Source organism: Schistosoma haematobium, chromosome ZW (assembly GCF_000699445.3).
Source record: "Schistosoma haematobium chromosome ZW, whole genome shotgun sequence".
Taxonomy (NCBI): domain Eukaryota; kingdom Metazoa; phylum Platyhelminthes; class Trematoda; order Strigeidida; family Schistosomatidae; genus Schistosoma; species Schistosoma haematobium.
Genome location: NC_067195.1, coordinates 17681377 through 17706176, shown reverse-complemented (window position 1 = coordinate 17706176; position 24800 = coordinate 17681377). Strand labels below are relative to the sequence as shown.

At 33.1% G+C, this 24800-nt stretch overlaps 1 protein-coding gene across 2 annotated transcripts in view; it reads left to right on the top strand.

Annotated features, from left to right (window-relative positions):
• MS3_00002912 (uncharacterized protein) overlaps positions 1-24800 on the top strand; it is a 36744-nt gene that overhangs the window by 10783 nt on the left and 1161 nt on the right. Inside the window, exons 5-11 of one of the 2 annotated variants that reach the window (XM_051210566.1) lie at positions 538-995; positions 1971-2379; positions 6577-6855; positions 10666-11063; positions 19835-20205; positions 22818-23389; positions 24667-24763. In XM_051210566.1, coding sequence (XP_051070573.1) covers positions 538-995; positions 1971-2379; positions 6577-6855; positions 10666-11063; positions 19835-20205; positions 22818-23389; positions 24667-24763 — 2584 coding nt within the window. Of the gene's footprint in view, positions 1-537; positions 996-1970; positions 2380-6576; positions 6856-10665; positions 11064-17966; positions 20206-22817; positions 24053-24666; positions 24764-24800 lie in introns of those variants that run through there. The other variant, XM_051210567.1, reaches the window with a different exon arrangement.

Here is a 24800-nt window from a genome sequence, read left to right as displayed (position 1 = left end):
CGTATGAACTAATTGTTGGTCACCGACTGCCATGGGACTGCATCTCCTCACGATGCTCCACTGCCTTGTGGATCAGACCTTCAGGTCGAAGGCTCGGGGAGTGGCCCCCTAATGAAACCACCTGCTTCGGTTTGGGCACCCGGGCAGTATCACAGCCCTCACACATATCAAATGAGATTTGTGTGGCGCATATGTATTTGGTGCCTCCTTGTACCATTATCTGTGTTGAAATAAATAAATAATAATAAAATATTCAACCACAAAGATTTGATTCACTAAAGGGATTTTTATAAACTATGATTCAGCTTAGGTTGCAAACTGTTAGGAGATACTTATAATAATACCAGCAACTATAGTCAATATAAAACACATAGAGGAACAAAAGATACGTAGTTCAATATAATCGCATCATCAGAATCACGTTGCTAGTTTACAACCAATAAAATTGTGCAATAAATTCTTGGTTACTTATAAGTAGTCTATCCCACTAACTACCTTTTTATAATTATTCTATTTTTCTTTTAAAAAATTCGACAGATTCCTGGACATCCTACTCACTGTATGAGAGTTTTACATTCTAAAAATTTTTTTACCCACAAAGGTCCCATCATTATTTTGTTACAAGGGGGTGGAATCGCTCAGGCTGGCGTTTGGGCTCCTCGTCTTCTATTACATCCTCAACATGGTCTACAGTCTGGCAGTCAAATATCTTTAGTCAAAAAAGCACATGAACAAGGTTATGCAATAGCTATTATCAATGCAAACGAACATGTCCCAAGTGAAGCAGAAATGGATGCTATGGAAAAATTTCCTAATCCTTCTTGTCCATTATTCAATGTTACAGAATGTGTACGTATTGATCATAATCTTAAGTCACCTGTTCATGACAATAATCATGATGTACCAATCTATCTTACTTTACCTGATCATTCAAATAAGTTAATATTACCTGCGCTTGACAACAAATCTCACCATCCAGTTGCTTTCGATTCAAAGTACGTTAAAAACTGTATTTGTCAAAATAAAGTTATTGTCACTTTTGTATAACTAAAGAATCCGATGTATACATGATCATTTTTTATCAGTTGCATAAATTATAGACACTATAACAAAGGTGTCAAATTTATCCGGTTTTTTCCTGATTGAAGATTATTATCTAACTTATGCTTTCTAAGTCATCTTTCTGCTTCTTAAAATCCAATACTAGCTATTTTTTACCGGAACATAAACATAAGTTCATCAGTTCAAGTGCAGTGAGTATTCGAATCTGTGAAGAAGGTAGACCATTTCATCTGTCAGGCTTTTGGCCTATTTTATTTAGTTAGTAGCCATTCTCAAAATCCTATTGTAACCAAATCTTCACCTTTATTTTGAATATTTTTTGAGCTCCATAAATACGACTCATGTCAAAGAAATTCTTTAAATTATTGTTTGAATTATGATTAGTTCGTTAGAATGAGGTGCAAATTAAATACTTATGTATTATCAGAGAATCAGCTACTCACACCTGAAAACCTTCATTCTTCTCTACTCCTGGTAGAGTCATAGATTCGCACCTCTGAGGAGTCCCATATCTGAACGAAACAGCTTTCTAGTGATTCCTGGTTTTCATTGGTTATCTGACCAAGTCATTCTGTAATTTCAAACAATAAAATAAACATATCTACATTCTTTTTCTTTTCTATGACCACCTAGCTTGAAATTGATATTTATCTTTCCAGTAAAACGATACCTTGTATAGAACGTCCATTTTAAATTCTATGCTTTATTGTTTATTTTGCTCTTTGAAGTACATAGTTTTTTCTTGTCATTGTTTTACTGAATACTCTTTCGCCCGAAAATTAAGTTAATGAAATCCTAATCAAGCTACACCTTTTATGTTTGAGCAAAATACCAGACAGTTTCTCCATACGTTGGCCACATTCATATATTTCCTTGTATATTTTATGGAATTTTTTGTTCTTAAAAAGTTTAGAAAATCCAATACTCTTTGTACCATGTAAATCATCTACTGAACAAGAATCCAAACAGTTATTTCGATCGTGTTTGACAAGAACACCGTCATCATCATCAGCTTTATCATGTTTACTCACTGGATCGAATTCTACATCCAGTTCAACTATGCGAACAAATTCTAACCTACAGAAAACACCTGTTTGCTGCGTGAATTCAATTTGTTCGACGAATGAAACTTGTTTAACTTCATCGACTACTGATTTGACATTGAATGCGCATGTAAAATCTGTTGGTTCGACAGTTAACGCACCTTCATCATCCTCAATGTTAAATGCTACTCATTCACTGAACTACGAATCACAGTCACAAAAACATGTGTTTTTAGTTCCATCTAATAGTGTCGCTCTTAAGAATTTGATACAGGTGAGTATTTTAATCATCATTTAATGATTTTACACTAATCGCTTTATAGTATATATTTGACAGTTTAATTCCAAAAAATTTCGAAATTAAAATCACTTAAGGGAGACATGACTAGAATTTAATTCAGTTTCCTGATAGATGATTGATCAACTATGACCCATATAAAGTTTTATCTAGAAATTTTAAAAATCTGGATTAAATAGTGGAAGTCTCATGATTAAGACAAGTTACAATAGTTATGTATTTGTCTATTTTTATCTGATTAGTGAAAGTTCCCACTTTGACACAGTAAAAAGAATGAATAGAACGAGAAAAACTTCTTTCCAATTAGTTTGTCATCACGGTCCTACACTAATATACTTATATATGATCTACTCGATGAGCATCACTTCATTGTTATATATATATATATATATATATATATATATATATGTTAGTGTAGAGCCACAATGAAAGACTAATTGGAAAGAAATTTCTGCGCTGTGCTTATTCTTCTAATTGAATATTGTACCTTTTATATGTGGCACATTTTTCCGTACAGCATACAATGTATTCTTCCTTCATTTCGTATTAATTCAATGGATATTGCGGCAACTTTTAACTCAAGGTACTTTTTACATACAATAATTATAACAACTAAAGCAGACATTTTTACTGTCTTCATAAAATAACAGACAAAGCGACTCTAAACTCAAATGTTCTATATAATCAGATAATATGTCATTCTCGCTCATATTAAAAAAAACTACAAAATTACTAGTCTAAATATATTTTCTATCTACAATACTTTTTGCTGAATCAAAATTTAAATGACCTTAGTTCACTAAGATAATTTGATAGTGTAACCATTTAAGTGGGCGCATTAGATTAGGTATGTGATAATATGCTTTGTTATACTTCCTGATAAGCGAAAAAGTTTCCAAAGAATTTCAAAGTAGCTGCATTATGTTAGGTAGCTGGTGACTGTCGGGAGGGGCATTCCCCTTAAGATTTCAAATTAAAGACCAGCCATGATTTGCAGGAAACCTTGGTTTAATGTTTCTTGTTGATCCCTTTCAACTACCACCATATACCAAAGGACAGTTCACTCAATATCGAATTAATTAAATCTGTGACTATATAACATCTTGATCGATAAAATTCGATCGGCACTAGAGAACTATACAAACAAGAAATCGTTTTTCAGTCAACTTGAACCTAGGTTTGTATCCTTCGCGATACATACTTTCTTCTTACATCTATATAAAATTTTGTCAACATATTTTGAATTCTTGATTTTCAATATCTATTTCGTTATTTAAGAGTAGAGTTTCAGCAGAGCGAACTTCATTCATCAAATCCACCGACGTAAGAATTTTTTTCCTCTGTGTTCTGATTAAATTGACCGGTCGATTATCTCATTTTGAAGTGTAAGGAAAACCTTTTTCATCTTTTTATTTTGCATAATGGGAATTTAGTTCTTGAAAGCTATAATCAGTAAAACATTATCGGAAAAGTTAAAAACACTAACCAGATTTCAACTTTCCATTCTATATCATGGTAACTCGCTCTTTAGCGCTCGATAGTACCGTACGGTATCAATCCGATGCTTTACCTGAGTCATTAAATCGAGGATTTAATACACAAAACACTTGATTTACTTACGATATTATGTCAGAAATATAATCGTCACCATGTAGATCAACTTCTCGCGAGATATATATATGTGAGTTGATCTCATGGAAAATTTTCGACACTTGTCAGTATAATATCTTGTTATTTTCTATGGATCTTCAGTAGATTTTGTGTTTTCTTTATGGGATTGTGTTTTATACCTGTCTTGTACTGACGTAAAACCAATTTACAAGATTATTAAACAACTGTGAAATCAATTATTTAAATACATGCTATCTTCCTCTTTTGTTATTTTTTCTTGCCTTGTGTGCGAAAATCAACAAAAGGATATAAAATTTTCTGGACTTACCTACTTAGTTGATCCATAAGGGTTTTTTGGTGATCTAAATAGTTTGTTGGAAGTATTCGCCACAGATTAGTCTCTTTTGAAGTACCATTTAGAACCAGATAACACTGAAAAATTGTTTCATCTTAGTACGGGACTCGTTAACAGTCAGTCATTCAATCGCCGTGTAGGATCTGGTACATGTACATCTTTTCAAGTTACCATACCTCATTAGCATAGCGACATGGAACTGTTAGAGAAAATACCAGACTAGTAGAGGTAGTGACACTCGTTAACAAATAAAATCAATCTTTGACAAATACTACTTACAAATTAAACATGTTTCCACTAACCTCCTTCGAATAAACTGTAATGGGCAATTCACTAGCGATTTCCTTCAAGGCTTTCTTGAAGTTTGAGTCAGAAGTTGTAACCTGTAAAGTTCAGACATTTCAGAAGTTTAACGTTTGTCCCTAATGTTGGTCGTGCTTTGTCGACCTAGTGGTTCTGCGGGTTAAGCGTTCTCTGTGAGGGCTTAAGGTTCTAAGTCTGACCCCCTATGTGGTCGTAGATATATACTCCTGAGAAGTTACTAGAACTAGACAGTCATCATGTAATACCCGATTATCAATGATCAGTCTGTGACGAATACTACTTACAAATGATTTACATAGTTAACAGATATTTACATTAATTATTGTGCGTTTTTTGTATCGAAAAAAAAGAAAATGTTTAACAAGCTCAATAATAAGTTTTACCAGTTGATTAATAACTTTGCTTTTCCAGTATTTGTTTCAGGTATTTCTAAATTATTCTGTTTTTTTGTTAATATATATGCGAAAAATTGATTCACGTGTTAGAGAAGTCGATCGCTCATGGGCTATGTTTCTTATAATTGATATTTCTACTGGATTTATATAATTTAGAATGTCCATTTCGTTTAGTTAGTTAGTATTCCTTGATTTAACTACTTGAGGTGGGAAAGGAATAATATTTTATGTTTTATGCTAACCTTTTTTCTAATGAATCTAATTAATTAAGCTTTCATAGTATCAAGTCAAGGCGACATTGAAAGGAAGTAAAAGTAAATTGGATTATTAAGAAGTGATTTTAAAAACTTCATAGACAATTAAAACAAATTCCCAAAGTAAAGAGCTTTAGTAAAAAGTGAGACATTGTTTTTTCGAGATATGAGGGGAGACGAGGACCTGTTCACCACTGATATCAATTAAAACTCAAGAATATATATATGATGTGTTCTACTTATGTTGACAGATATAAGTAGTATGTAACACCAATCAGAAGTGGAAGACCTGGGAGAAGCTTGAGAAGATCGAATTGAAGAGAGCAGGAATTCAAACAGAGAGTAATAGTAATAACGGATTTGAAGAAATCAGGATGCATGTAAAGGACAACTGAAGGAAGATGTGCAAATAATGTATTTAAAGTATGGTTTTCATATTTTACGAAAGTACTGTAATTTTGCATCAAACAATAAACTGGTCTTCCTCATCTGAGTTCTCGTTCACTACAGGTATGTTTATGAATTCGCCTCCCACACGATCTGATCACATCAATTGATTTGTCGTCTTTATATAATTCTCTGTTTTCAAATACGATCTTCACTACTTGGTCTTCAAGAATGTCATGATTGTCATCACTGTGTACAAAGAAACTTACACATTTTTTTTAACTATCTGTTTTTATATGTGGTTTTCCTTATTATGTTTTTGATAATACAGTATATGTTACTGTTAATTGTATGATATATGGATTTGACCATTAAACTTTTAATCCATAATCTACTTGAAGTATAACGTATTTCTTTAAACATCCTACTAATGGAAATAAATATTTAGTTGGGCGGATTGTGCGGAAAGTCTTGCAATCACGGAATGACACCAGTTGGTGAATTGTTAATGATACCAGAGGACGATCGCACTATGTAGTAAATTAATCGAGACTGTAAATGGGGACTATTATGGATTCTAACTCAACGGTTTAAAGGCAGAGACCTCGCCTTGAGATTTGAAGGTCATGATTCCAATCATTGGGGGGTTTGTGGGTATACTTTCCTAAGGAATTCCATACTAGGATGAAACAGGTATCTCTGGTTTTCATTGGTCTTCACTGCCTGACATCAGTCTGTGATAAAAAGGTCTGTCATTATATAAGTATTCATCATTCACTATCATATCATTATCAACGATGGGATAAAGAAATAATTCCCTTTATGTGTTTACTCATTAAAATTATAGGTTCCACAAGGTAGAAATATTGTTTCAGATGATATGAATTCACTTAACTCATCTAACTGTCAATCATTTGTTGAAAATTCAACTTGCGTGATAAATTCCGGAAATAATATTACTGCTGTTAAAAAATCTTCAATCATCTGTCATTTTCCCGCAACATCAATGCCAACAGCATCAACAACAACGACACTACCAACAACATCTGATATACCATCATACTCCATTGAAGATAAAGACCGAAATTTTCCGAAGGGTCGTTCATTAAACAATGATCCAATAGTGGTATGCTTGATGGTGTGATTTTTACTAATGGTGCTTTTCTCTATTTTAAGTGATTGTTTGGTTAAAGTCACCAAATGATGTGATTTTTATTCATGCTACATTGTAATAGGTTAAGCTATAGTCTTATTATCGTATTATTAGAAACTTGTTCAAAAATCCCACACATTTTAAACACGTTTCTTACAGTTATAAGTTCAATTTTATCTTACTGTGCAATGCCCCCAATGCCCTGGTACGTACGAGAGTGGGGAGAGTCCGCTCTCCCTATCGAAATGCTCTCACATGGCCACGCGTATATAGCCTCTGTCAGGGAGGTCCTACTCACTGCCTTCTCGTGGCGAGGGTGTTGTTTACGAAAATAAGAGGACGAAAAGCGAATGTCCGGCGCCTTAACTGGATTCCAAACCAATAATGCACATGGGCTCTAGTATCCTGCGGGAACAAATGGCGTATGAACTAATTGTTGGTCACCGACTGCCATGGGACTGCATCTCCTCACGATGCTCCACTGCCTTGTGGATCAGACCTTCAGGTCGAAGGCTCGGGGAGTGGCCCCCTAATGAAACCACCTGCTTCGGTTTGGGCACCCGGGCAGTATCACAGCCCTCACACATATCAAATGAGATTTGTGTGGCGCATATGTATTTGGTGCCTCCTTGTACCAATATCTATGTGTTAAAATAAATAAATACTGTTCGATAGAATCAGTTGTAAAAAATAATCTTCATTGAATTACGTTCACTAATTCAAGGGGTCTGTTGTTGGATTGTAAATAGAATGCTACCCGTCTGTCAAGCAGAAACTTGTGTACTTGGTTCTGAACCACAATTTATATGTAAAGGTTATTGATACTACTCGATTGCCCAAATCAAAGTGGGACAACACTCAAAGCTGCGACCTTGTAGTTTAAAGTTAAACGCCATCCGTTGAACTTCTACCGTTTTTTCTTAAATTTCATGTAAACACTTAGTAAAGACTAATATGTATTATTATTATTATTATTATTAATCATTGGTTAAACATTATTAGTCTGCACAATACATGATTCATTTACTTCGCATTCATCCCACCTTATTATGTCTTACTAATTTTATACGCAATATAGTCTTCTACTAAACATTTGATTGAACTGTATTTGCACGATTATTTCTCTCACCCTATCTGACCCATATTTATTATGATTATGAATCTTAAATTCTCACTTAACATATAAGCTGATTCTATGAGTCATATCAACAAATATATTTTCCTTGAAAAAGCTTAGACCAGATTGCCAAGCGAAACGTTGGATTTACTTCAAATTCTTTCGCTGAGATTTTACAAATACATTCTTCCTCTTTAATGTCTCACATTGACTTGGCGCCCAAATATTGTGAAACTATTCGTTCAAATTTAAACGAAAGTTCTTATTTATTATTTATTCTATTTAGTTTGACAATCCTAAATTCACATGCTTTAAACGATTCACTTTGCCCTTAACCTGGTCATTTTTCGAAATATTAATCTGTTTATTATTGATAGGCTTCTCGAATAGCTAATTACCATCGTGACCTGTAATGTAAGTTCATCTATGACATTAAGATGTAATCCTCTGACTGTGTCACAAGTGTTGACTAAAGCTATGAATATGCACTATTGGATTCTGTTACACTGACTAGGTGGAAGATTTATGTTTTCCACTAATAATGGCTTTATGTTGGATTACGTGTCTTCATATGTATTGATTTAGGTATGTACTACTTAGGCATCGCAAATCCAAATAAAACTGCATTGACCAGTAGTTTTTCAATTACTATCTCTTCTGTCGTTGATTTTAATGACGTGATTTAAAAAGATCCAGGAAAAAATAAACAAAAATTACAACATCAGGGACTGACTATGTTTGTACGGCCGTTGAAACTAGAAAGTATGGGACAGTTGTTTTGTATGAGTATGGAACCACTGAGCAGTGTGCGTCCAGGACACCACTCAGGATTAAGCTTAGGCAGCTCAGGCTTCTTGGTCAACACTTAGCCATTCAACAACTGAATTGGCATTCAATATTCCTAATTCCAATCAAATTAGGCCCGAAGGTCCTGCGTCAATCCCTGATAGGCTTATGGAAGCGCATTACTGTGGAAAAAACAACTATCCAGTGGTTCCTACTTTTCAATCGTTGTTTAACTAAAGTCCATCTATGATATTAGGCTTCAACAATCTCTAAAACATCTTATAGACAAAAGTTGTCCAAATAAGATTGACGTTATTTACCAATAAAATATTTTAATAGTTGAGGTCATGAGTCAGTTGAAGCTAGACCACCATGGAAAACCTGGAAGCACTGGACGGCCGTTTCGTCCCACTGTAGGACTTCTCACCAGTGTGCGTCCCACCTTTCAGGATCCAAAACCAGGACCTATCAGTCTTGAGCGCAAGCACTTAACTACTAGACCACTGATCCGGTCGGCATCCAATGGTGTTAATGTCTAACTTCAATTAATCCGCGAAATTGAGCGACACATCCACCATTGTCTTCAGTGAGTTACTATCTCACAACAGACCCGGTTGAACTCCACTGGTCATCGCTTCTCAGTAGAACTCCAGTAAATACCTCTTGAAGCCAGTCACTAGTGAGCATATTTTGATTAGTATCAGAAGGGGTTTTGTGGAGATTGTAGTAATTTCAATAGTTGAGATCATGAGTCAGTTGAATTCATGAATTCAATTTGATTATCACTTATTTGTATAAAAGTCTCATTATACAATTAGTATAGTTCTACCCATTTATGGTAAAAAATAATAGCCTAAATTGTTTATCTTCCATTATTTTATCACCATTTACTTGTCAAAATTATCATGATGTATTTCTTTGCTGGAACGGTAATGTTCAGTAAAATAAAGTCCTTTTCATATCGTCTATTTTTTTCAATGTTTACATACTTTTTACGTGCGTATTCTTTCGGTCTACCTACCCTATCGTTGTTCACTACAGAAAGAAAAAAGCCTGCGTTGTTTATCATCATCATCTTCAACTTGTTGTCTTAAGAATATTCATCTATTCGATGTGGTACTATGATTTCTTTTTCCTTTTTTAACATTATAAGAACCTTGATTAATAGGCAGTGATATAACACGAAAATATTTTGTCATACTTAGGGTAGCTAAGAGATGATAAGAAAATTTTACCAATTAAAGCGAGAATATTTTTTAATATTAACTCTAATGAATTGGATTAGAATAACTATATGTCAGTAGGTCATTGTTAAAAAAATTCAAATAATTTCTGTTAAATTTACATATTGTCATTAATATAACCCAAACAGTAGTTTACCTTAACAAATTACTTAGATTGTACTATGTGGTCCGTTTTGGCACGCGAGTAAACTAATGTTGAGAATTCCAACATTAATGAGACATTTCTTACATTAAGCAGCTATCGAGAAAGAAATCAAACAGCTTAAAATTTAGCTCAGCAAAGTAGCTACCTTCGTGTTTTTCCAATTAATTGTAATTGGTGATATTGTGCATATATATTATCAGCTGTTCTAGTTAGAAATCAGTCCTTGGTGTGGCCTCTCTTCAAAGTATATTTTTATCACATCCCGATTCTAGTGTTCCTTGACTTCATTAAAGCTTTATTATACTTAGCAACCTTGTTACTGTCTTTAAATCCGGTGTATTTCTTTGCTTACACTCTTTTAATAATTATTATCTCGATGGAAAGTAACTACATTTTCCTGTATGATCGTGTATAGTATAGTATAGTATATATGACTGACAATTCACATTACTTTCCATTTTTATTTCAATCGAATTTCACTTGTATTCCAGTCAAATATTTCTGTAGAGGATCGTCTCTATGGCATATGGCGTCAACTTATACCACATTGTGCATCAAATCATATATTAGTTTGGGCTCATCAACAAGGTGCCAATGCATTTATTCATCCATTCAAACCGATGCCTGATGTGTTTCCTGGGTTTTCATTACCAGTTCCAATTAATTCACGTAAGAAATTGTCTTCAGCTCCTATCAACACGGATATAAAACAAATGTCAGAAAAACCGATTATCCCACCTACCATACATAATGATTCCATGCTTGATAAATGTCCGGAATCCTTATCCAATAACCACAACAATCTGGATTCTGTAGTTCAGCACAACTCTAAGATGCGGATTAATAAACAATTAGAGTGGTCAACTGGTTGTTTATCAAAAGTATTAAAGTACGTTTAAAAGTTACTGTGGTGCTAATAAGTTATACTTGTCACTAAATGTTTAAATCTTTCGTCTAAAAATCAATTAGCTTAAAATGTTTGTGTGTTTGGTCAGTTTACTAACTCCTACTCTGTACGATATAGTCTCCATAATGACATAATCAATAACATTCACATCATAGGTTCGACACTAACGAAATGTTTAAACTTACGCACTGTTACTCAGTTTTTAGACCATTATCTTTCCTAATAATACGTAGGAGATTCAAGAAAACCTGGTAATTGGGTTGTGTTATGTTCGCGATATATCACCTTTGACCAGCGAACGGAACAATACCAGGGACCCAATAACAGAACAAAGCTAAGATATTCCTCTGCGTTCCAGCCCTGCTAACTAGGGGAAGAAGACCAGACTCGGTTGGGTCATTATATAATTCCTCAAGCAGCCCAGAAGAATGGATAACAAACAGTCAACTCATGCGTAATTTATACAATACAAAAATGTCCTTGAGAAACGTCACAAAATAGCGTACTAAATGAGAAAACCAACCAATAACATTTAAATTCCTTCCAGATGGGAAGCAAATTGAATGTAATAATGGGCGCTTTTGGCACAAACTTTACCGAGTGATTTCCGGGGACCTAGCATCCCTAAAAGACTTTAGGCCTAATAAGATTTGTGTTACGTTTCGTCCATTGTGTCCAACAAGTACATGGATTAATCTTAAACTTGAGGAAAACTCTGAGAAAATTTGAAATTGCCTAGAGCTGTTTAAGGAGATAGTGCATTAACAGAAACAGTTATTTCCAGTGAATCAGACTTCTTGGTATAAGTTATGAAGACTGCATGAATAATATAAGACTTATAACCGTCGACTTCCTGTCGGACATATTCAGTCTCTTCCAACGACTCACTGTGTGGATATTATTGACAGATAGGTCTATTTATCATTGTATTCGTGTAACTTTGCTAAACGGGTGATCAGAACAACATTACGATAACGAAATATGTTATATAATGTTACATTATATATATATGCTCTTCCGATAAAGTTCATAATACGAAATATTTAACAAAATTTTTGACCTAATTTTGTTACTCTTTCATCCATCATTCATTTATGTCTTGAAAAGTCTTAGTTGTTTATATAATTTAAAAGGGTGTAATATTTCGTCTAAATAATAATTAGGTTAATGCAGTTCATTGATCTAATACAAATTGTTTAGATTAAGGCGTTAGTGACACCTACTATCTAACTAGCTACATACTTTTATCATTATTATTATTATTATTATTATTATTATTATTATTATTATTATTATTATTATTATTGGTTTTACTCAATATTAGATTTTTTGGTACAATATGGAATTCTCAGCACAAAGTATTTCAACAAGTTTTCTTTTCTTGTTTCTTGATCGATCCTGTTGACAAATATTGAATGAGTTAGATGTTAGCAGTTCAGGAATTGACATCTGAATAATGTTCACTCTTTTAATTGCATATTGTCAGCCATCACGATGTCTCTGATTGTACTTTTTTGTAACTTATACAGTGAATGATCGTAAACTTTTCATAAACGTGCATGAAATAGGTTATGCAATTAGTAGGCATAATGATGTGTTAAAACAAACAAAAAGCAGATAACTTGTTTAATTATCTAGATGTCCGGATCAAGTAGCCCAGATATTCAAGCAGGCCACATATTCAACCAATCATATTTGTGCTTGAGCGTAGAAACTGTAACCTACTAGTTAACAAAATCGAGCAATTTAATCAGTAAACCAGTGTTCCAAATATTACGCTTAATTTTACTTTGGTTTTTTTATGAATTCAGTTGTGAATCTTTAGTTGTTAGTTTCTTTCAGTTCAAATATTGTTCTTAAGAACTAGGAGTTAAGTATTAAAACATTCTACAAATTAATAATTATTTTGACACTTGGTAAATAAAGAAGGAACGAATTGAGCGACGAAATTTCTTTTCAACTAATCGAAAAGAAATTTCGTCGCTCAATTCGTTCCTTCTTTAATAATTATTTCAAATTTCATGATATTTAAGAGAATTTGCAAAGTTTAATCAGTGTTAGAGTGATGATACAGTTATCCACTAATAATGGCATGGAATGATGTTTAGGATCTGTTTTAAACTCTCTTTTCTTACGGTAATGACCTAGCTATTCCTATTGCTTAGTATTCTCGGACACCGATGCACTCGACAAGTCCCCAAATCAAAACACGGTTGAACAGGAAGAGATTATATTCCAAATAACAAGGTTAGATGGAAGTCAGAAGCACAATAGGGAAAACGTCAGTATATTTATAGTTTTTACATAAGAAGATTCCAGAGTATTCTCCAACTATCGACTAGTGCTGATTGGATAAGAATTAGCCAATCAGCGTGCACCAAAGCAATCATGCATTGAGCATGCTTTAATCTAGTCTATGTCCCGCTAACAGGATCTTTCTCTAATTAAAAATGTTGACCATAGGATTTGCGAACTAAATCTTTGGAAATTATCATTTAATTTTGATTATCACTTCATAATACTCATAATTATGTAGTTTAAATCACATGACGTTTCTAACTTGCGCAATATATTGCGTTTAAACCAAAAAAATTTACTCATTCGATAGTAATTTTATGAATATATAAAATGTGTTCCTTACGTTTTTATTGTAGTCAATATAACTTATTTACAATCTTAAAGGAACTAAAACATTTTTTTCCAAATATATCGTCACAGTCTGACCTTCTAATGGGGATTTGTGAATACATTTCTGTAGGATTCAGCTCTAAGTAATATAGAATTTACTACTTATATGCATCCATCGATGTGGACGCACTACATCAGTACAGTGAAATAGAATTGTTAAAATGAATAACAACGTAGTAGTAGTAGCAGTAGTATTAAAACAAATTAAACATGAGGAAAACAATTCAATAAGAAAGAATTAGTTCATGTAACAAAAGGTAAACAATACTTTTGAAAATTTGGGTTGGAGAGAAGATGAAAAATAAGTACACTTGACTCATTGCGACTAATTCTGAACCATGTCACTCAATTTCCCCAACCACTGATCACCATAACTGCATGGACTTTAACTCGGTTGTCTCAACCTGATAAGCAATAACTTCATGAACTAATGCTATTTTTTGGTTTGATCGCCTTTAGCCTAATTCCAACCTGCTCCTACCTCAGGAAACGTAGCTCTTCGAGGTAAAATATTTGTTTGTAGCATTATATTTACTTATGAATTCTCTTCGAAATCTGCCATTCTTTTATCACTCCTCTAAATATTAAAACTTAAATTCAGTTAGCTTATCAGTTTTTCTAATTCGTTTCGACTGAAAACTAGGAAATGTGATATACACTAGAACTCAGTAACCAATTAATAGCAAACTACTCATCCAAATGACATGTCAACTATTTTCAAATGCCACAGTTATTACTTACCTGTCTGTTCCTCTTAGTAACAGTTAGTTGATTCGCAGAGGAATCATTATTTATATAAACTATTTGTATTGATTTAAAAAATATTAATACTGATGAAACTTTGTTTATTATTGGTCGGGGAAATTAGTTCACTCTTATAACCTTAACGTGATAACTGAATAAACATGGACATTCATGTAACATACGTAAAACTATTGATTAAGTGTGAACTGTGGTCATATGATTACTATCGAATTATTGTCATCAAAAGTAATTGTCGTTGACTAAAAACCAATGGCTTGTATCTATCTTCATTTTTTACATCAACTGTTAATTGTAAAACAATGAAAATCGAACTTTATTTAATAACTATAGTTAGAAATTTGTTGTTATTGAATCATGAATAGCAATTATTATTATTATTATTTTTTTATTTTTATTATTATTTAATTTATATATTCCTGATATTGATTTGTTTCGTTAAGTTACGAGTTTATTTCAAATGAACCCTGTCCTGTTTCTTGAAAAATCCGTTATTGATTTGTTTATTTTACGTTGATTTTTGTTACATTAGGTCATTGTAATCTTGTTTCAAAATTATGTAATGTTTTGTATAAATAAGTGTTGACATTTCAATATAGTCAGTAATTATCATGCACATAGTATGTTTATGAGCATTAACAAGTGGTATTATTGTGTTTTGACATTAGTATTATGAATGAATGTACTTATCATTACTTTCAGGTAATTTATTCACTAAAGATAGTTTTATCTACTTAGACGTCTGCTCAGATTTCACTTTTTACGTGTGTTTTTTTAAAATACTTTTAATTGTCCACATAAATTTCTGCTTTGAAGTAACAAACAAACTTCAGCTCTCACAACAGTCGCTTAATCTTAATATCACTAAGTAAAAATTCATTGGTTCACATTTTCGATTTCAGTCAATTCAAATTAAAAAGCCTACCGAGTTCCATCAATGATGAATATCTCTTCCCCCGATATGGCTAAACTCCACCAGTAATGATCTCTCACTAGAAGTTGGAAACAGTGTAGACCATAGGATTCTAGATTAATTCTGTCTATAATGTAATTGCCTCCTATAGGATTAGAGGTTGAGACTCGATCTATTTCCGCTGACCTATTGATCATTAAATGAATATCTTTTTCATTCGCACTAAACATGTTACATATACATCTTGGCTTAAAGTCGTTTCCATGAAAATTAAAGTTTGTAGATTCAAAAAAATCTAAAGGAAGTGATTATATTAATCATATGTATATACTAAACACTAGTCTAACTAATTCAACATCGTAACCAATGGTTGTAGACTGTGGGTGACATGACTCAGAATCGATCACGATGGCGTAGATGTATATACTCTCTGTCTTCCCTTAAACTGTGAGACTAAAATCGCTTCATATCTTTCTTTCTACGAACTAATTCTTTCTTCCTGTACTATATCCTTATATGCAATCTTTCTTTTATATATTACCATCACTTGATTAACTACTTTTATGAATCCGGTGTTTATCTTGTCGTGTTAATAAGGTATGGCAACTTCGACCGATGTATAAATGTGCCTGGTCCTACGTTGTAGCTGACTGACCGACATCATGTGTGTAAAAATTGGATTCACAGTTATCTGCCTTTTACTCCTAACTCTTTAAGATTGAATGATAACGACAGAATTCTGTCAGCACTAAGGATTAGAGAAGTATTATATTGTTCACTACTCAATGATCGATTTGTGTAAATATATCAGTTTTATAGAACGTCCGTCGATAGCCGAATGAGTTAAAGGTAATGCATTTGATTTTGTATAACAATGATTGATTACAGCCACCACATATATATATTGTCAGTATTACACAAAGTCAGTTTAGAAGTATAAATACCAATCACTAAGACGCAGTATGCATGCACGTGCACTCACTAATACATCTAGTATGAAATGAATGACGTTCTAAACATCACCTATGAATATCTCTGAATTTCATACAATGGTCAGCTGCTTGTTCACAGTTTACACATCCACACTTTTTTTTTCTAAATTATATTAAAACAGTACACAATCTGGCGACTCATTATTTGTTTTTAGGGATCATTTATAATAATTACAGTTTTATGGTTAGTATTTCATACAAGATCAAAACAAGTACAGAGTGAAATAAAAATGATCGGTGTTTAAATGGTAACCTAATTAATTTAATGGTTCTTAAATATGTATACTAAAGTTACCTCAGTTCCTTTCATAAGGTAATGTCAAGGCACAACTACAATTTATGGATGAACCATTCACATATAAGATAACAGGTCTTAGATTTAGGCGCGAAATTCACCCACCCATTTAACTAAACAGCGTTTTGGCGTTTTAACTGATGTCAGTTCGTGATGAAAACCCTAAATGTAGTTTGTAACCCTAACCATCAACTGTAAATCTTAATTCTAATTCCTCACACTGCTTTATAAACCCTCATTTAGTCCTAGTTAATAGGCAGACAATCTCAAGATCACTTTAGCACCGCTCAAAGGTCGTCCATAAATTATAGTCTCACCAAGAAAAGAATTAGGAAAATAAAAACCGTAAATAGTAGTACATGTAATAGTGAAAGTATGAATATATCGTAAGGTCAACGAATACCCTACTTGTTAATTGATTGGCGTAGCACACAAAAATAAACAGTAGCTAGATACACAGTTTATCTTTTATAGGCATTAAGCCATATATAAATATAAGTTAATTTATAGTAATTAACATTTCTATATTTCGTAATGTAAATATGTTTTTGTTAAGTAACATATAAAGTAGTGTCTTAAAAAATAGAAGGATCGCATCATTTCAGATATCAAAACGAAAGTTACTTAAGAATCAAGAATTTAATAATGAGATGGAACTAAATGTGTGAAAGTTAGTCGCCTACTTAGCGATTATAAACGGGTGAAGGATAAGTTATAAACGTGTAAGTGATAATAAAGAATAATTAAAAAACCAAACGAATGTATTAACAACCAAATTACCGACCATGAAAATCAAGTGTTGGGGCTACAAAAGAATGATATCTTGCACGTTTCACTTTTGAATACAGAGTTGAGGCTTGAAAGAATGAATTACTAACGCTTCCTCAGTACACAATTTGTTGATTTATGATCCTATCAAACCCAGTCGTTTGACTGTTTAGGTGATTCTAAAGAATATATAAGATGAGACTGTGTAACCAAAATTAGCAATTTATTATTCACCTTTCTCATATACATCAAGTGAACAATTAACTTTCACACATTTAGTTCCATCTCATTATCTTCCTTTAAATTCTCGATTGTCACGTAACTTTCATTTTGACCTTTGAAATGATGTAATCCTCCTTTTCCAATACACTACTTTATATCCTAATTAGCTAAAAAACTATTGTATGGCTGAACAACCCAACGGGAATGCTATGGTTATCAAAATTTTGAATTTTTCTACTTTTTAGAATTTGGCTTATTTGATTGGTTGTATGCTTGTTTACTTATATAAACTGTTTAACTAATGAAGCAGCTCTTATCCTGGTGGTTCACTTCTGAAGAAATTGAATAAGGTCAATGGGAACTGTGTGTGCAGTAGTACAGAAGTAATAAATTCAAGAGGGTTAATGATTGTGCATTATGAATTTCAACTTAGAAACCTAGTAATAACGAATTCAATGCATACACGATATTTAATTGCATGTTATATTTTTTTTAAAAAAATAAATCACTTAACAAAACACATGAGACTTTTTTTGATAGGTGATCTATCAGCAAAACAGAATACACATGAAAGTAGATGGAAATAGCTAATATAAGAAATCATATGATCACATGACGGATGCATAAAGGAGTTGCTTGAAATCACTAAATTACAGTGAAATGAGTTAAGCACATGAAGTATTATTCATGTTTAAATAGACCACTAAGTGAGAAATCTAGCCTGTACTCAACTGCGTAAAAGACATTTTTAACTGAATGCTGTCGGTAAAAGTCTGAGAGGAAGAGGGTTTATCCTGTTATGGGAATCATTAACGTTTACTAAATTCGTCTACGAAGGTTTCCAATAAAATATCTTTTTTCTACGTCAGCAAGTTGTTCTCAAGGTAATCGAAAAAGGTGGGATTTTCCTGTTCAATTACGTTGACGTACAATTGTAGTCTAAAAATGGTATTAATGGACCAAACACATTTTTTTTACCGTTCAATCTCTCTTGTGTATATTACCTTCAGAAACTGTTGAAACGTACCGGTTGACACATTTTAGAGAAATAGTGATCAAATAATGTTTTGCTCACTCGCTGCAAAACGTTCTGACTCGTGTGAACTCTGCACAAAACGCTGCATTTGCTCTTTGCCTATCAGCTGGACGATGTGCGCTGCAAAAATGTCAAAACTACCTTTTAAGGTAGCATTATGAAGACCATTAAACAAATCTTGAAGTTTTAATTGATTGAACACACACACTGTGGCGCATACTGCAGATATCTTGTACAATGATTCACTCTTCATACGTTTCGTAAACGATATCAATCATAAAAATGTCTGCGGCTCCCAACAGCATTAAAGGGCGAATGCTGTTCATTTAATCTGTCAAACAACGGAACCATGAGCTTCACTCATGAACAACGCATAGTAGACCATGGTTATATGCCATTGACCTGTTTCCGGTGAACGATCCACCTACCATTCGAAGATGAGCGAAGGATTGACATCCATAACCAATAGCTTGCCTAATTTATTATTATACTGGATATTTGCAGAAACATCGTCGTCAGCTACTGACGATGCCGATTCATTCTGCACACACATTTAATATAAATATCGCTTTCTACAATGGCTAGCACATAAAATAAAATGTCAGAAAGCTTGATTCCCCGCAGACTCTTAATTGTTTGGCTAGCTCTTCTTCAAATGTAAATCTAACGCCGAGAAATGTCTCAAAATATATTCTCTCTACCTCGCTGTTCGATATAGACATGTGAAACGACATAACTGTGATAATAAGATTTCTGAAATAATTATCCTTTGAAGTTCAAAGTTTTTAATCGTCTAAAAGCAGGTTCTCCATTGGACGATTAGAACTATGTTTTTGATTGATCTAATGCTACATGGAAATATAGGTTTACACCTAGAAAAAGATTATTCCCTGAGACAATCGATTACTCTAACTGTATAGTTTGAGTAAATAATGCCATCGGAAAGAAACGTTTCTTCACTAAACTCTTTTTAATTCTTCAATCGTAGGAAGACTAACATTAGTAAAAATAACCGTTAATTAACGATATTTAAATTTTATTTTTCGAAGTTTCTTTTACATTTCTTGTTTGATTCAGATCACCAGTTGTTCTGTCTGATACAGTATCACATAACACTTCTAAAAAACCACGTTTATCTAATGAATGCGATGGAAATAATCCTTCTACACAAGTTGCATATAATAATGTGCCTAGTGACTATCATAACAATGGCATCAATAATATTGACAAAGCAAAAATACGTTTTACAAGAAGACGTCATTTATCTTCTGGACCTATACTTATGACCCATAAAAATGAAAATAGTACACGTAAAAGTGCATATATTTTGGAGCCTACAAATGATAATTTACCTCTCATTACAAATGATTATGAACAATCTCAACAAAATAAACCTCTTGTGACTATCAACACTATTCCTGATGAAATTAGAGAAATACTTCCTAAAGGTAACTCTTATGTTAGTAAATGGACGATAAATCTATCAACTTGTAAATAATTCTTTTATTATTACGTAATGAACTTCATGTTTGCATTGTATTGCGGTGAAAACGAAAAAGTTTAGTTCAGTTGCGAGTACTCTTTTCGACGAATCTATTTTCATAGTTGTATACTCGTAAAACATAATTTATTTTTACTTTAATGATCAGTGATATGTTTATCAAAAAAAAACCCGTAAATATGATTAGTAAGACATTAAAATATTCATTAGAAAATATCTTAGACATTAAACAAATAATGATTATTATGAAAAGCTGTTTGGGTGGCAAGGTAAAATGAAATATTATCAGAAAGGGTATGGAAACAAAATTAATCAGTTATTAGTTTAAGACATCAATAGAGAGGTTAATAACATTGGAAAACTAGAGCCTGAGACTATGATAAAAAAGGAAGTTGTATAAGTTTTCGTTTGAGCACTACATCTGTACTATTTAAATTCAGCAACAGCGGCACTAAAGCCCAGTTTGTCCAACTTTATACTTCGTCTTCGTTCTTCATTTCGATCCCGTAGATCGCATAGGCTACATTTTTTCGAATAACTCTCGAACTTTCATCACCTGTCAGTTTATTAGACCCAATGCTATCTACCGTGTAAATAAACTGGTCTATATCAGTGAGCACTTGATTCTCTGTATGAAACTGGGTCTAACCAAACAACAAGAATATATGGTACAAGCTGAACAATAGTCTTCTCTACTAGATAATCTAATGTATGTAGTACCAGTTAGCTAGCATCTGTATGTACGCAAGAAAAAAGGTAATGCATAACTCGGTTACAAATTATTTTTAAGGTTAAGGTTTCCAGTGTATTCAGTTTAAAATGTTACCAATAAAGATATCACGTAAATAAGTAATCAAAACCATGGAGTACTGTAAAAATATTTTACTTCATGTTGAAACTTCTCATCAATACATACTCAACCTCCCTATAGTAAGAATAGAATGTTGTACATATAAGCTTCTGTATGGTGGAGAAGATTTGTAGCTCAGGTGGATGATTTTGATGGAGTTTTGTTCTCTGAGCTGGATGGTTTGGTCGTGGAGCTTTCATCGTTCTTCTGAACGACATCATCAGCACAAACTTCAGATAGAAGTGAAGTGTTCGAATTTCTCCATATGTGTTTCACAGCTTGTTCTGTGCACCTCGATGTTGATTGGTTCTTGTTGACCTTAAATTTATCATTGTTTACTTCTTTGTTTTGGTTGTGTCTCCCATTGGTTTGATTTTTGTTCCCATATTTATGCATGGTTTTCCTGATTGGTTGATAAATTGGATTGATTTCAATATGTTTGTTAATTGCTGATTGACCTGAGTGCCAGGCTTCTAGAAATTCTCTGGTGTTTTTGGAGTTTCCTCTGTCTAAGATTTCTACATTTTCCCAATCGAATGAGTGTCCGTAGTTATCCACGTGTATTGAAATAAGTGAAGAAATATCATGGCGTTTGACTGCTAATTGATGTTCATGTAGGCGTAGGTGGAGGGGACGTCCGCTTTGTCCGATGTAGTGTTTGTCGCAGTTGGTGCAATTTATTTTGTAGATAATGTTTGATTTGTTCTCCTTTGTTATTTCATCTTTTGGTTTGCATAAGATTGATTGTAGTGATTTTGTTGGTTTGTGTGCCACACCTATCCCGAAGGTTTTCAGCAGTCTCGTTGCAGTTTCTGATATTCCTTGTATGTACGGTAGGGTGATCCTTTTACTGATTTTTGTGCTTGACTTGGGTTGTGATGCTGTGTGCCGTTGGTGCTTTTTGATGAAGTTGATTGGGTAGCCGTTCTTTTGAAATATGTCCTTCAGGTATTTCTCTTCACTTCTTCGTGCTGCCAGTGTGCTGCAGTGTGTCCTCGCCCTCTTGAACAATGTGTGTACGCAGTTGATTTTGTGAGCCCTTGGGTTGTTGCTGTTGTAGTTGAGAATTTGATCTGTATGGGTTGGTTTCCTATATACTTGAGTTTCCAGTTTTCCTGTATCAGTTCTAGTGACCAATATATCCAAAAATGCTAGTTGGTTGTTTGACTCTTGTTCCATTGTAACTTAGTAACTTAAATTCAGATCACTGTTAACATCCATTCGGTTAAATCGGAAATCTTGATCACTATTTATGATTGATTCGTTCGTGCAATACAAGTTCATGTAACCATACCGGACGCTTAATGATATTGAGTCGCTGGATATTTGGGTTTCGGATATTTCTGAAATAATTACTTTGGAACTGTTTAATATCTAGAATCTGTTACATTTCTCGTAAATGGCCTTCATCAATCTTCTAATCATTTGATTAAATGGTGAAAATTAAAATAAGTTCAAATTTTTCCTGGTCAAATTTCCGATTGCTGAGTGTCAACGAAAAAAGAAATAATGTATTCACACGGAAATCTTATTTGAATGTAGTACAAAAATTTCATATCCTACAAGCATCTAATAATTACGTTTGCAAATAATTGTAATATGAACCTCAAATACAGTAATCCTTATATACAGTCTAACTTTTTCCCACTATGTATAACCATCCGAAATATAGCCACAACTGAACTGTATTAAACTTTAATTGTTTGTAGTTTCAACTGGACGTTTATGGTTCGATCGACGTATTTATGGACCATGGAGACATCATGTCACTCCAGAAGCTTCAAGGCGTGCATTTTGGTTACCAAATGATAACGGCTTATTAGTTAAAAACATTTCAAAGAAAAATGCCTCAAATTCTATTACAAACCAAACTGAAAATAAATTATGTGTTGATAATTTACCAGCAGTAAGTGGTAGTGACTTGGATGCCATGCGTTTCGCTAAACATGGTGGTGTCATACCTCAAAGTGTTGGTATATGGTCTGATATCATTTCAAAGGATAATAATAATTCAGATGAATTTTTACAGCTACGTTTAGCAAGAGCATGGCAACGTAAAGCGGAGCGTTTATGGCGTGAGTTGACAAGTCGTGTAAAAGCTGTTGTATTTACTGATTCAGCAGATGTGTTGGATTTATGTGCAGCTGGGGTTGGATGGGGGTTGAATATCCTTAATGAACAGAATATTAATGATAATGAATTACCCTGTATTTATAAGCCTACAATATATCAGCAAAATATACCAGAAAAAGTCTTACAATTCAGAGAATGGTTATCACAGGTACGTTAGTTTTATGAAGAAAGAACACATTTTCATAGCTAAATTCACAAGTCGATCTAAACCAGACCTCCATTGAAGACGTAAAAGCAATGAACGAACATTCCCTCCCAGTATGAATCCACACTGCTGAGTACCATACTAGGACGAATTCAACCGTTAAAATACTACAATCTCCACAAATTTCTGTACTGATAAAGAACACATTGTTGTCCACTTGCGATAGGGTATTTTTACGCTTAATATTTTGTTAAAGTCATTCATAAATTGGGATCATACCACGAACAATTCTAATTGTCGTATGTTGGAGAGTCTACTTTCACTTTAGTGTACCTATAAAATGTGAACAAAACTATAAAGTATATTCATCTTTGCTTACTCCAAACTTTAACTATCGAAAACCATTCATGTACCTAACTATTATACGACTCAGATTGTAATTTGAATATCTATTTCATTTTACACCACGTTATCACGATTTCGGACTGTTTAAGGTGATATTCACTGATATTCATTTTTTTAGAATAACTACTACATAATAATCGGATGATATTCAAGTAAATTTTCCAACAATTTCTAAACATGATGACTGATAGTCGAACTAAAACAATAATTTTATCAGAATTATATGAATTAATGAGCCCCATTATAATTGTAATAACCTGGTTATATATATATATATATATATATATATATATATATATATATATATATCAAAAGGAGTATAAATAAAAATGTAGGAAGCACCAGAGTGATAGAGGAACGACTCACTAAACTAAAGTGCACCATTACCCGAGTTGGATTAATATAAGTGCAAAATGATTTTTAACATACAAGCAATTTTAAATATTTTTCTTATGACCAAAGCTTTCAAAGATCTAAGTATTCACCCAAAAACTATATGTGATAATAAAAAGGTTGAATCAAAATCAATCCTTAGACCTGTTTCAAATACAGAAGAGGATGAGTGTTTATCATTCGTTTTGATAAACTTCGTTCATATTAGTGTGTAGAAGTTACTTAGATTTAGAAGACAGTTGTTTCAAGTTCACTATAGGTTTAATTACTCGATGTTTCTGTGTTAAATGAACATTTTGCGCTAAAATGAATGCTCAAAGGCATTCAATTCCCAAACTTTTAAATGTGTTTATTTGTCGAAAATTTTGGAAAAAAGTATGGTCTATTAATTTTTCATAATGGTCTGTCGTAACACCATTGTTGATGTGCCTAAATTTTATATATCTACTTTCATTTTCAATCTACTACTACAAACAACTCAGAATTCAGTGAACTATGTAGCAGCCAATCTCAAATTAGGTACACGACTCAATCCACAAGTTAATGCACAACGACATGCTATCCCAACACTGTCATCAAGTAGGTATTTTTTAAAATTAATTACCACATTTATCTT